This window comes from Neophocaena asiaeorientalis, unplaced genomic scaffold (assembly GCF_003031525.2).
Source record: "Neophocaena asiaeorientalis asiaeorientalis breed wild unplaced genomic scaffold, Neophocaena_asiaeorientalis_V1.1 scaffold221, whole genome shotgun sequence".
Taxonomy (NCBI): domain Eukaryota; kingdom Metazoa; phylum Chordata; class Mammalia; order Artiodactyla; family Phocoenidae; genus Neophocaena; species Neophocaena asiaeorientalis.
In genome coordinates, this window is record NW_020173766.1 from 1,085,940 (window position 1) to 1,099,528 (window position 13,589).

Consider the following 13,589-nt stretch of genomic DNA (forward strand, 5'->3'; position numbering starts at 1 on the left):
CCTGTGAACAAGAGTGTGGCCTCTGAACCACCAGCCTCAGTGTTGGGATGGTTACTCTTTAAAATGCAGGTTCTGGGCCCTGCTCCAGATTTCCTGAGTCAGAGCCACTGATTGCAGCCTAGGAATCTGTACTTGACCAGCCCTTCCAAATGAGTCCTCTGCTTACTCAAGCTTGAGGGTTCTTGGTGCCCATTGAAGGTATGGGCAGTGTCTGCCACTGGGACAAGGGCACCAGGTCAGGGTAACCAGGCGAGCACTCTCCCCACTCCCTACACAGGGGTCCCTGCTCGTTGAGCCTGAGGGCTTCCCACACCACCTGCCTTAAGAGACAAGACTTTGCTAGGCCAGTTTGTTGCAGGGTTGGCATGAGGAATGGTCTTAGTGACAGTGAATCACTTGGCCCCTGGTATCCACATTCTCATTCCCTCCTCAGTTTCTCATGTCTTGACCAGCACCCCTACCCCAATCAGACCACTGTGGTCAGTGAGGAGACAACACCAGGACCCATGGACCTTGTGGCGGTCGCCAGCCACCCATCTCCCTGGGGAAGTGTCTACAAGACCAACATTCTGTCCCTCCATGGGCAGAAGCACATATCAGATGGAAGGTCCAGCACTTAGATCTGAGATAATGCAAGAAAGGGGACTTGCAGGCAGAAGCTAGCTGACAGGGAAGGACTCTGTGGTTCCCCAGGGCTGACTAGAGCCAAGTGATGACCCAGGGATGAAGCCTGCACCCCAACATCCCCTGCTGGCCCCCTTCCAACTCAGTCCTCCAGTACCCAAGGCTGCCCCATCCCGAGCAGGATGACTCAGATCCCACTGTCCCCCAACTATCTTCCCATCACCTTTACCTTGCTTCTCTCGCAGTGACTTGTGGAAATTTAGTGCCTCCTTGGTCATGTCAATCTCCCGCTTGATGGCATTGATGCGCTGTGTGGTCTCGCTGGCCCTTTTCCTCCGCTCATTCAAAATGGATTTGTTTTCTTTGAAGATGCGGTTGATTTCACTACCCCGTTCGTTCTTAAAGTCCTCAAAGGCCACAGGCTTGGTGGGTGGGGTGCTGGGCCTGAAGATGGAGGGGAAGGAGGAGGGAGAAATGGGGCAGCTGTCTTGGAGCCACCGGGCACTTCACCTTTCTTCCCTGGGGCTTCCGTAAGCAGGTCAGAATTCCTGGGCACCACCTACCCCAGATGGGAGCTAAACTGTGTAGGAATCATTCTCTCATCTCTGTTTTACTGAGCACACAAGGGCACGTGACTATTGCAGAAAATGAGGAAAGTAAGGAAAAGTTACCAAAGAAAACCCCCAAAATACCACTCATTACCTATTGGCAACCACACTTTGGTGTATCTCCTTCATTTCTTTGATAACTGTTTTAATATTTGGAGTCATGCAAAATGTATAATTTTACATCTTACTTTTTTCACAGAAGCATTCTTTCATGCTATTAAAAACTCTTTGAGAACTCTAGTTAATAAGATATAAGATGAAGTGCTGGGCAGGGGAAAGTAGATTGTCTGCAACTTACTTTGAAATCCATTTTTTGAAAAAAGATGGATGGAAGAATGGAGAGAAACACACATGATGAAATACTATAGTAACATTAATGATAGAATCAAGAGGGTGTTCACTATACAATTCTTCCAACTTCTCTGAATCTTTGGAAGTGTTCACAGGCTGGGGAAAAATTCTTCATGTACATCTTTGTACATTTCAAGGGCAGAGAAAATAATTCACTTAGTGCCCTTTCCCTAATGTCAATTATTGAAGGTGTTACCAAATTTTTTTTCTTTTGCTTTTTAAATTAATGACACAATCTTTTTGTATAAATCTTTGTCTACATCTCTAATTACTTCCTCAGGATAGATTCCTAAAAACTCAATCACTGACTCACCACAGAGAGGAACTGGGTGGCTGGAGGAATGGTCTCATGCCTGAGAATTTTGTATCTTTTGAATATATTACTTATTCAAAATATGCAAATTTAATTATTCAAATAATTGCTATTTGGAGGGTCTAAAAGGATTCCGTGTATAATTGTGTATCTTGGATGACTCCTGAGGTTGAACCATTTTGCACGTGTATAAGCCATCATATTTCTTCTTTTTTGGACTGTGCTCCTAGTCTTTGCCTATTACCCCCATTTTATTTCTCTTCTATCTGCAGGTGCTCTTTCCTTGTCATACGCTGATTTTGTATGATCTGGTGCAGGAGTTACTGTTAGATGGTCACCTGGGTGGGCGTAATTCCTCCTTTGGGGATTCCGAGGCAAGGGGCTCAATACTGGAGGTCTCCCGGTCCTGCAGAAGCATGTCTTTGACATCTCCATCCTTGGAGGATGGGGTCAACTGGATCTTGGAGGTGGAAGCATCTAAGTCCTTGCCACTCACAGGGCTGCTGGCGCCCTCCTTTCTTGCCAAGGAGCTGGAAGGAGAAGGCAGGAAGACCCAAGGCTTAGTGTCTCTGATGCTGAGGGGAGTAATCTTGCTCAGCACTCATACACCAGAAGCCCCAGCCCGCTCAGCTCCTATCTTGAACATAAACCAGGCCAAAGGGCAAAGAGTACAACCCTAAGCCATGCAGATGGGGAGGAAGAGGAGAGAATTTCTCTCCCTTTTATCAGAACAAGAAGTCCTCCTTCCAGCAGTCTCAGCAGGAGACACCTGGGAAAAATGGGCAGTCTCCAGTTTGGAAGCATATGGACATTTGGGGTGGGCCACAGGCTCTAAGGAGCATCATGGCTGCTGAGGTATTAGTCACACAGGCATCCCTGGGAAGGAGTAGCAGAGCCCCCACCCAGGGTGCGTCTGTCTGCAGACCAACAGTAAAGAGAGACACGTCTGACCCGCTGCTCTGATCAGTCCACGACTTGCTCTCCCACCTCTGTCAATGCCCACACCAGCTCCCCGGAAAGTAGCTATCCTCCCTCTCCAACTGATGGCACCCGGGGTCCTCCCTCCCAGAGAGGTACATGTGAGCAGGACTGAACTAAAGGGAGGATATACATGGCTCCTTCCACTGTTTCCTTCTCTTTTCTTCTTCTTGCAACAGGTGTGGCTTGGGGGAACCAAGCCTCAATCCATTTGTTACTGCACTAATTACCCAACGGCAGAACAGAGAGGGTGGGGGTGTGACCTCCCTTCCTGAAGAGGCAGGAGGAGGCCAGGGCATCCTCCTACCCAACTCCAGTACTGCATGTGACAGTTTTCTACAATCAGCTCTGGCCCGTGTCCTTTTACAAGTGATAATGGTAACAACATATTTGTATTGAGGTCTTCCAGGGACAGGGATTGCATTTACTCACTTATCCTCAAAACCACCCCAGTGACTGATGCTATTATTATTATTATACCCATTTTAGGGATGAGGAAACAGAGGCAGAGAGGCTCTTACACCTCACTGGGGTGACCCCCGTGGGTGAAAGAACTACTGAGCAGGGAGGTGAGCCCAGGCGTTACCTCCAGAGCGTGTGCTTTGTCCACCACGACACAGCGCTCCCCAGGAAGGCTGGTTCTTTAAGGGAACTTGACACCCAGCATCTACAAACGAGTCTTGCCTGAAAGGTGAGCTGGAGTTTTTAGGTGATGTGGGTGCCAATTAGCCGGGTCACAGAAGGAACCTGGTGGTGGGAGCTGGGTCTCCACATGAAGTACCGGAGGGCGAGTGCCAGCCTGGCTTCTCACTTCCACTCTACCACACCTTAGCAATGTGACCTTGGAATGAATTCCCCTCTCTGAGCCTTGGTTTCCTCATTAGTTAAAATGGAGACATGAACTCCCACCTCGTGGAACTGCTGTGAGGATGACAGGTGACCAGCCCCAGCCTGGGCCCCACAGATGCTGCTAGTATTGGCAGGAGAGGTATCCATTGTGACCACCCCATAACTAAGATACCGGGGGAAGGGAGGGACAGCTTATGTCCTCCCTTTCACCAGCCAAGGAGGGCCAGGTGCTGATCAGCTGGAGCAGCAGAAAGGTCACTCACCTGAGCTGCTCTTTGAACATCTTCTTGGACTTGGATTTCTTCCCGGGTCTGGTAGAGAAAGGGGCGACTCCGAGTCCGAAGCCTTGTCCATCAGGCTCGCCCACTAGGTGGCCGTCATCATCCACGAGCCCTGCCTGGACAGAGGCCAGTTGCAGGTCTATGGTTAGATTAAGGGTTCAGGCTCCCTGGGGAACCAGGTGTATATGGACCAAAGGTGGACACGTTCATCCCACACACCGAGATGTGGCTCCTGCTGATGTCACTTCAGGCTGTCCCCAGCAGAGCTGTCTTTGACCACCCTACCCAATGTCCACTTCCTACATCAACTCCTCTCATGGTCTGATGTCTCATTCCATACGCTGAGGCTCTTGGGGCCCGTTTCCAACCTAACTCTGGGAATTGGTCTTGTTTACTACTAGCCACATCTCCATTTTATGGAGGACATTTTGAACTCCTATGCGGTTTACTCCTGCCTGGGTCACCCCATGCTCATGCTGGTGTTACCTTTATCTGTCGCAACCCTAGATCTGCTTTAATGCAAGACACTCACTGTCTCTGGAAAGATCTGGGGATGGAAAAATCTGATGTGAGTCTTATCGGCAAGAGGCAATTGTGCTTACCTTCTGGACAGCAGAGATGGTTGCGAAGTCATTCTTGTCTATGAGGGTGTACTTCCTGCGCAAAGTGGATTCCACTTCCTGTTCCTGTTGGCTTGGGAGAGAGCGTGAAAGAACCCATCACAGCTGGGGCCATGCTGAACCCACTGGGGCAAGCACCAACTACTGGAGTTAGAAGTTGTTTGTGTGTGGCCCCTGCGGCAGAGCCACATCCTCATCATGAACCAGACCAGACCAAAAACGTTCATTCCCCTGCCCTCCACTCCCCAGTGCGTGTACCCATTGTCCAGCCCCCAAATCTGCAGGGGCCATCTTATGTGCCAAGCACAACTGCTCTAAGATGACCTTTAACAAGGACTGTAAGCCTACCTCGGCACCATGCTTCCCCACCTGTCTGTCTCTAACAGTCCCTTCAAAATCACATACCCAGCTTCTGTGATACCATCCAGCATCAGGCAGTCAGGCTACAGGTATGTCTGTACCCAAATAAACCACAAATCCCTCCTGAGGTGGGGAGGCGGGTGTGGGGAGTATCAAAGTCCTGCTCCGGCCATCTTCAGGGCTGGCACTCCATAAGGACCTCCTGTCCAATTAATAAACTCAGGAAACCAGGGACCACCTCGTCTCTGAGTAGCCCTTGAATGGAGGGTTGTCCTCCCCACATCCCCCAGGGGAAGGGAAGGGCAGGAGGATATAAGAGCTCAGGGGCAGAGGCTGTCGGGTACACCCAGGGCCTGCCATACCCAGAGGCCTCTGATCTGGCTCCTCACACACCAGAGAGAAGGCAGTGCACTTGGAGACCGGCATCCATACCATGGGAAATGAAAATGGCAGCCTGACGTAGCAGTGGGGTGGATGGGGTGGGCCCCTTACCTCAGAACCACCCGGAACTGGTTGAACACCTCCTGGATCTGTCTGAGGTTGATTATCTGGAGGGAAGAGAACAAGGCAGAGGTTAGACCAAGGGCACCACGGGACCAAGGCTGTGTCTGTGTTAGTAGAGAAACCAGGACCCCTTGGCTAACCCGTGGACCATCTGTCTCAAGAATGGGACATCTGGGACTTCCCTGGTAGCACAGCGGTTAAGAATCTGCCTGCCAATGCAGGGGACACGGGTTTGATCCCTGGTCCGGGAAGATCCCACATGCCACGGAGCAACTAGGCCTGTGCGCCACAACTACTGAGCCTGCACTCTAGAGCCTGCGAGCCACAACTATTGAAGCCTGTGTGCCACAACTACTGAGCCTACACTCTAGAGCCTGCGAGCCACAACTGCTGAAGCCCACGCACCTAGAGCCCGTGCTCCTCAACAAGAGAAGCCACCGCAGTGAGAAGCCCGCACACCATGATGAAGAGTAGCCCCCGCTCACCACAACTAGAGAAAGCCTGTGCACAGCAACAGAGACCCAACGCAGCGAAAAATAAAAACAACAACAACAAAAAAGACTTGGACATCTGCCAGCACCCTCTCAGGAAAGTGGCAGTCCAGCCCTCCTCAAGAACAGAGAAACACCTGATTAGTAGTTTTAAAACTATTTACTGCGACTATAATAATCACCTTTTCTGAGTGAAGACCTCTATAAAATTAAAATGACTCTAGTTCTTGAGAATACTAAGAAAACATTTAAATACGATTTATTGTCCTCAGCTCTCTCCTGCTTCCAAAAGGTTCCATTACGAACCTTTCTGTGTGGGCACAGACACACTCACCTGTGGCTGGAGAAAGGCCATCAGCCTCCCTCTTGAGCCTACAGCCCACCAGCATTACCCCTCGACGCCTTGGTCAGTCTGGGGCTGCCCTTACTAGGAAGACCAGAGCAGCCTGCCTCTCAGTTGTCCCAGGCTTGCCTCTGGCAGCTGCTCACAGTAACAGGTCGGGCGAGGTTCTGCCCATGAGCTCCCTGATGAGAGGTCTGCCAGCCTGTGCTATAAAAACAATGCATCTTTCCCTGTGTGGCTGCTGTCTCCTCCTCCTTGGCCCACTCCAGCATGGGCCCTGGGGGGTCTGCCTTGTAGACAACAAGCATGACCATCATCCTTTAATGCCCTCACTCTGCCTGGCACAGTGAAGCCCCTGAGGTGCTGCATCTCAGTTCACCCCAGCTCAGTTTCCCTCCCCACCACACCGTACAGGTGAGGCCACCAGAGTACACAAGCTTGAGCATTTTCCTGAGGTCACTCAGCAAGGAGATAGCTGAGCTGAGATTCGATCCAGGGTAGCCTAGCTCCAGGGTCCACACTTGTGCCCCCAGCAATGGACCACCTCCTGTGTATTCAAGGCTGTTTAAGGCTGTCAGCCACTCTGTGGGTCACCCACAGCCCTGCAACCCTAAACATGGATGCCAAGGCCCTGAGGTGGGCTAAAGGGCCCTGAGGCTGGGAGTCCAGCACCACCTACCCTACACCCCCTGTACCCTCTCAGTGTGAGGTTCCGAGGCTAGCACAGCACGCATCGGGCTGTGGCCAGGAGATGGAGGCCCAGGCCAGCTGGACACGGTGGTCCTGAGGGGCTCCTTACGTCAATCTCGTCCAGCGTTCCCTCCAGGTACCTCCGCACCTGGGAGTTGATCTCGGCAATTTGAATTTCATCCATGGGGTCATAGTTAACAAGGGTACGGTTGGCCTTGGAGGAGGAAAAGGAACATATTGTTAAGCTCCAAGCACCCAAGCCCAAGCGGGGTGGCAGGGACCATTCTGAGAACCATAGTGGGGAGGTTGGGCACAGACCCTGGCCGCCCAAGCCAGCTCCATTCCCTTCATCACCACGTCCTGGCGAGGAGGGCCTGACTCACAGGCCAGGTGTTCAGGTCATCAAGGGACAACCAGGTAGGGCGGGGAAGGAAAGGCTGCCCAACAGGGGGCCTGCTACTCCAAACAAGGGAGTTCTGCTGACTGAGTCTCAGCAGACTCTGTAGGATGAGGGCCACAGGACGGAGGGGGCAGCCTCTGCCTTGAGGCTCCTCTGGACCATGAGCATTAGCTCAGACAGGCTACTGGAGGACTCCTGCCCCCGCCCCCTACCTTCACGGCTCCCTGCTGCTGTCCTCACCCGACCATCCAGCCTTGGTCAGGGGCCACCTCTCCTGACCTTGACCCATCATGCTGTCTGCCCCTGTACCCCTGCCAGGCCTCTGGCCCCTGCCCCTCATCCCCCCTGCCTACTGCCTGACCATCTGACACCCCTGTCCACATCTTCTTGTTTGTCCAGTGTCCCTGCCTACCAGACATTCCTGGTCCCCCAGCACTTCTGCCCCACCCTGGAGTCTCTCTACTCGGCCCCTGACGCATCTGGCCCCCTGTCCACCCAGTCCCTCTGCCCACCGAACTGGCTCTGCTCATCCAGCATCCCTGCCCTGACCCTTTGCCCCCTCCCAACCTAGCCGTTCTGCCCACCTGGTACCCTGACCCTAGTCCCTCTAGCATTCTGGCAACCATGCCCCACCACCACCTCTAGCCCCTTACCAGGCTGTCATGGATGGCTAGTTCCTGCTTGAGCAGTGCCAGCTCCTTCTCCAGGTTCTTGACCATTCGCTGCCAGGGAAACATATTGTGGGGTGGGGGTGGGGTGAGGGGGAAAGCAGGGAGGACAGTCAGAGAAGCCACCCTGCCTCTTCCATATCAAGCCTATAATTCCCCACCCGTGCCTGGACATCCTGGCTCTTCCAGGTAATCCATGGGGTGTGATCTCAGCATCTGGATGATTCCCTCCCCACTGGTGACTTTTCCCCAACTGGGTAACTTTAGGGTTTGAGGGGGTCTCAGCAGTCCTCTGGCCTCTGCCTCTTACTGCAGAGGAGACTGAGAACAGAGTGAGCACAGGCACCCCTAGGGCCACCTCAAACCCTGACTCCCAGCAGCTCCAGTCCAACAGGGTAATGGCCCTCTCAGTGCAGCCCATGCCTCCAGGATGCATTGACCCTCATCCTTCCCAACCACTACACAAAGCATTACCATTCCCCACTGATAATCAGGTATGCCACCTCCAATTTATTGCTGCTACAGAAAATGCTGCAAAACATCTTTGCACTTACATCTTTGTGTTCGAGAACACAGTGATGTATGAGCTCTATGTGATCTGTCCCATTACTTCTTTCCTCCTCTTTTCCTCCTGCTCACTCCATTCCCACCAAATGGGCACATTCCTGCCTCTGCATTGTCTGTCCCCTCTGCCTGGGACACTCTTCTCCCAGGTATTTCCATGGCTCACCTCCCTCAAGTCTTTGTTCAAAAGCTTCTAAATTAGGCGCATCTCTATCACCTCCTGTAAAACTGCAATCCCCTCCCCACCCTCACACCACTCTTTTTTAAAATCTTGCTCTACTTTTCTTTCATAGAACATACCCTAGAGCAGTGTTGTCTAATAGAACTTGCTGTAATGATGAAAATGTCCTGTGTTTGTGCTGCAAGCCACATAAAGCTATTGAACACTTAAAATGTGACTGGTGGGACCAAGGAAGTGAAATTTTAATTTTATTTAATTTTACTGATTTCAGGGGACTTCCCTGGTGGTCCGGTGGTTAAGACTCCGCACTTCCACTGCAGTGGGCACGAGTTCGATCCCTGGTTGGGGAATTAGGATCCCGCATGCCGTGTAGCACAGCCAAAAAAAAAATTTTTTTTACTGATTTCAGTAGCCACATGTGAGTAGTGGCTACTGTATTGGACAGTGAAGCTCTACAACTTACCTATTTTGGTTTTAAGAAAAATTATATATATTTAAGGTGTACAACAAGATGTTTCTGTTTTTTTTTTTTTTTTTGGGGTTACAACCACTGCGCCACCAGGGAAGCCCAACATGATGTTTTGATATACATGTACACAGTGAAATGATTACTACAGTCAAGCTAATTAACATATCCACTAGTTACCATTTTTTGTGTGTGTGGTATGAGCATCTGAGATCTACTTTCCTAGCAAATTTTCAGTACACAACACACTACTATTAATTATAGTCACCATGCTGTACATTAGGTCCCCAGAACTAATTCATCTTAGAACTAAAAATATGTACCCTTTGACCAACATCTCTCCATTTTTCAGCCTGCCTCCACCCCACTCCTGGTAATCACTGCTCTACTTTCTGCTTCTACGAATTTGACTTTGTTAGGTTCCACATATAAATGAGATCATGCAGTATTTTTCTTTCTGTGTCTGGCTTATTTCACTTAGCATAATGTCCTCTAGGTGCATCCATGTTGTCTTAAATAGCAAATCTAGAAATGACTGATTTCTTATGTTTAGTATCTCTATCTCTCCCACCCCCGGCAGACTGTCAGCTCTTCAAAGACAGAGATTTGTGTTTCTGTTGGTACACTGATACGTCCCAAGTGCTTCAAAAAGTGCCTGGCACATAGTAAGTACTCCAGAAATTTTAGCTGAGTGAATAAATGATACATTTCTAGAAGCAGAATTGCTTAGTCATTTTACATTTGATAGATACTGTCCTAGTGTTTTTCATATAAGAAGCACAAGGGACTTCACGCTGAGAACCTTCACTGTGAACAACAGGGCTTCCTTTAGTTGTCAAAAAACGGCCACTGGAGGGAGCCCCTGACAGCTGGTTCTCAGGACTGGTGACCAAAGCTGTGATCAGTCTGTAGCAAGGGGTCCTGGTGTCCTGGTGGCTCAGTGGCAAATCAGGGCACAAAGCCTGAACTCAAGACACATGACCAGGGTCCAGATTCTGACTCTGCCCCTCTGGGCATCCTCAAGATGGTCCTTCAGGTGGACTCCCTGTGAGGTGAACGGGAGAGGACTGGTGCCTGGCCCCTACTCATCTCCATCCCCTCCTCTCAGCTGAGGGATCTCAGCTCTAGAAAATGCACTATGCCCAGCTAGGAAAAGTCTGGCTGAGCTGCTGGGGACCTCCAGCTGGATGACTCTGTCCAGTGTGGCATGAGGAGCCAGGTTAGACTTCTGGGCCAATCCGGTGATGGTGGAAATGAGCCATCTGCTCCCATGGGTCACCAGCCTCTATGCTGCACCCTGAGAGTATGGAAGCCACTTCTCCTACTGCCTGTCAGGCTTAGTGGCCTCTAACTTGCCCTCTTCTACTGACTGGAAAGAAGCTGCTTGGAAATAGGGCTGAAGCAGAAGACTCCACAGAATAGGGTCTGACAGCACCTCCTGGCTGACCAACTCCCTTATAAGAAACAGGGGCATTTTCTGGATGGAAAAAAAATGACTCAGAGACAGCACAGACCCATGTAAGTTCCTTGCTGGTTAGGTGTTTCCATCATAAATGTAATGAGGATAATTCAGAGAGTTCTGCTTAAGTCCACGCCAGGTTGTGAGCAGCTATCAGCCTAAGAAGTTTCCCTATTTTGACCCCACGGCAGCGTGCGGGTGTGCTTCCTCTTGGCAGAGTAGGGTACCCCAAGTCTCTCTGCTGTCTGTTTATGCCCGTGGCTCACAACCGTTACACCACCTCACGGAATCATAGAATGACATAGTGGGAGGGTTGCTGGAAGTCATCAGTCCAACCTCCTAGTTCACAGATGAATATCCTGAGGCTCAGAGCCTGAGCAACTCACCACAGAGAGCCGGTAGTAGAGGTGGACCAGGAACTCAGTCTCCCACCTTCCAGCCAGCCCCACCAACCCAGGAAACGCTACCCTTGGAAACAGGTATCAGTACTGAAAGTGGTGCTGGAAACAACCTGGGAATACTGGCTACAGTCTAGGAAAGGCAACAACCAAAATAATTTTCCAGGTCTCTCTCGAGAACTCATACAGATAAAGGAAAATGTTTATCATGAAGATTATAAACACATTTGCATTTGGTGACATGGCAACTTGGCTGTCCAGGAACAACAGTGCAGATTTCAGAATAGGAATTACATTAAAATGAAAGTCCTCGCTGCCAGGTGCAATGCCCACTCAGCCAGGTTCACAGGTGGTAATGTGGTAGTCCTAAGCTAAGAGAGCACCAAGTAAGAAAATAAGAAAAATAAATAAGAAAAGCTCCAAGCTACAGAAAAGCATAGAAAATAATGCCATGAATCCTTGGGAAGACCACCCTAAAATCTGACTTTAACAGCATGCCACCATATTGGCTTTAGGTGTTTTTGTTTTTGTTTTTTTAAGAAATAAAACATTTCAGATAAATGTGAAGCCCCTGGCTACCCCACTCCAAATCCATTCCCCACCCTGACATCCAGAAGGAACCTCTGCTCAGTTTGGTCTTTTCACTCCCATACATTTTTTCTTTGTACACACATCTGTCCACTAATGATGATCAGCATTGCTTTGTATGTTCTTATACTTGGTATAAATGAGAGATGCCACCATTCAATCCCCAAGTTGTTTTCTCACTAGAGATTATCCATGCTCGCAGCTCACTGACTCCCTCCCTGTGCAACCTACTTAGCTACTCTTCTGTTAAAGGCTATTCATCATGTTCCTAACTTTTCACCATTACAACAAGCAGTGCAGCACCATCTTCTATAAGTCTCTTTATGTGCATATGTGAGAATGCTGCTAGACTATATACCTAGAAGTGATACTGCTGGTCTGCAGAAGTGACTGTAGTGCTAGCTAACATTTCCTGAGCATTTACTCCATGACAGCACTGTGCTAAAAGATTCCTACGCATTATCTTGTTCTTCACATCTCTTTGAGAGTGAACTCTGTTACTCCTGCCTTAGAAAGAATAAGTATCTTGCTGAGGTTATACAGCTGACGAAGGAAAGAGCAGGCTGCTGAACCAGGATAGCCCAACGCAGGGGCCAGCGCTCTTAACTACTGTGCCCGTCATTCTCCAAGTGTGGTCCCAGAACAGCAGCAGCAGCAGCACCGGGGACACTCATGAGAAATTTGAATCCTCAGCCCCCACCCCAGACCGATGGAATCAGGAACTCTGGGAACTGGTGCAGTGACCTGTTGTTCAATGAGCCCGCAGGGTGATTCTGATACCCACTCAAGTTTTGAGAACCACTGCTCTAAGCTCTACTTCCTCCTCAACCTCCAAACCATGGGTTAGATCCACAGAGCCCCCGGACTGTTACTTTCCTTCAGGATTTAGAATCTAGAAAGTTTAGCTGGTTTGTCATGGGTTTAGGGCCTGTATATGCTCCTGTCTCCAGTAACTACGATTGCATAAGCATCTTAAACGAAAACCAAATTATTGGTAAATGTGTTTTTACTTTACTAGATGTTGCCAAAATGCTCTCCAAAGTGGTTGTCCATTACACTTAGACCAGAAGTAAATAAGCATTGCTGTTTCTGCACATACTCACCATTGTCTCTACATTGTCAGAAAATTTCTAATTTTTGCTAGTCTGAGGGTGGAATTCCGCTAAGGTTTTAACTTGCATTTCCCTGGCTAATGGTGAGGCTGATCATTCTTCTGATTGGTCAGCTGTTTGCTGAGAGGGATCACTCAGGCTGGGAAGAAAGAGGTTCTGTAGTGACCTAACCAGATGAGTCTGAGAGATGGTCTACACTGATTTAGCTCAGAAACAATTAGCTCTAAGGACTCTCATGCAGAAGCCCAGGGGTACTCAGAGGCCTTGAAGCCCCACATATGAATTGGGTGGGGGGCCTGACCTAGCCCTTTCACCTTTGTGGCAGCCCCCAAGGGACTCTAAACACTGGCCTATCCCAGAGCAGAAAGGGACTGACCCAGGATCACATGCGTATCTTTGGTCAAGGCAGGAAGGGAAGCCAGGCTCTTGTGACCCAGGCAGCAAACCCATACACCTTCCCCACAGCGAGATACCTGCCTACAAGCCCCTTAGTACCTCAGCGTCATACTTTTCGTTGATGGCAGGCTCAGTGGTGACCAGCTTCATCCTGCTGGCAAACCGCAGTGAAGACAGCTGAAAAACAGATCAGACAGACCTCTATGTTCTTGGTCAATTACTTGTGAGTAGAGATATGTGCAAAACAGGTTAAAGGATTCCACTAGAAAACAAGTCTCCCTGCAGAGAGGAATGCTCCATGGGCCCATGGAGTGATGTCTGGGGGTCCTGCCCGAGTCCCTCTGG

At 49.9% G+C, this 13,589-nt stretch overlaps 1 protein-coding gene across 5 annotated transcripts in view; it reads right to left on the minus strand.

Annotated features, from left to right (window-relative positions):
- The window catches only part of KIF9 (kinesin family member 9), a 48,030-nt gene that overhangs the window by 13,154 nt on the left and 21,287 nt on the right, over positions 1 to 13,589 (minus strand). For 4 of the 5 annotated variants that reach the window (XR_003003968.1, XM_024751351.1, XM_024751352.1 and 1 more), the window contains 8 exons: positions 13,344 to 13,421; positions 8,066 to 8,134; positions 7,122 to 7,226; positions 5,477 to 5,532; positions 4,607 to 4,697; positions 3,987 to 4,120; positions 2,235 to 2,426; positions 854 to 1,068 (listed from right to left, as the gene is read on the minus strand). Coding sequence is in view for 4 of the 5 variants with exons in the window: in XM_024751351.1 (XP_024607119.1) it covers positions 854 to 1,068; positions 2,235 to 2,426; positions 3,987 to 4,120; positions 4,607 to 4,697; positions 5,477 to 5,532; positions 7,122 to 7,226; positions 8,066 to 8,134; positions 13,344 to 13,421 (940 nt within the window). In the remaining variant the exon portion in view is untranslated. The remainder of the gene's footprint in view (positions 1 to 853; positions 1,069 to 2,234; positions 2,427 to 3,986; positions 4,121 to 4,606; positions 4,698 to 5,476; positions 5,533 to 7,121; positions 7,227 to 8,065; positions 8,135 to 13,343; positions 13,422 to 13,589) is intronic. The other variant, XM_024751353.1, reaches the window with a different exon arrangement.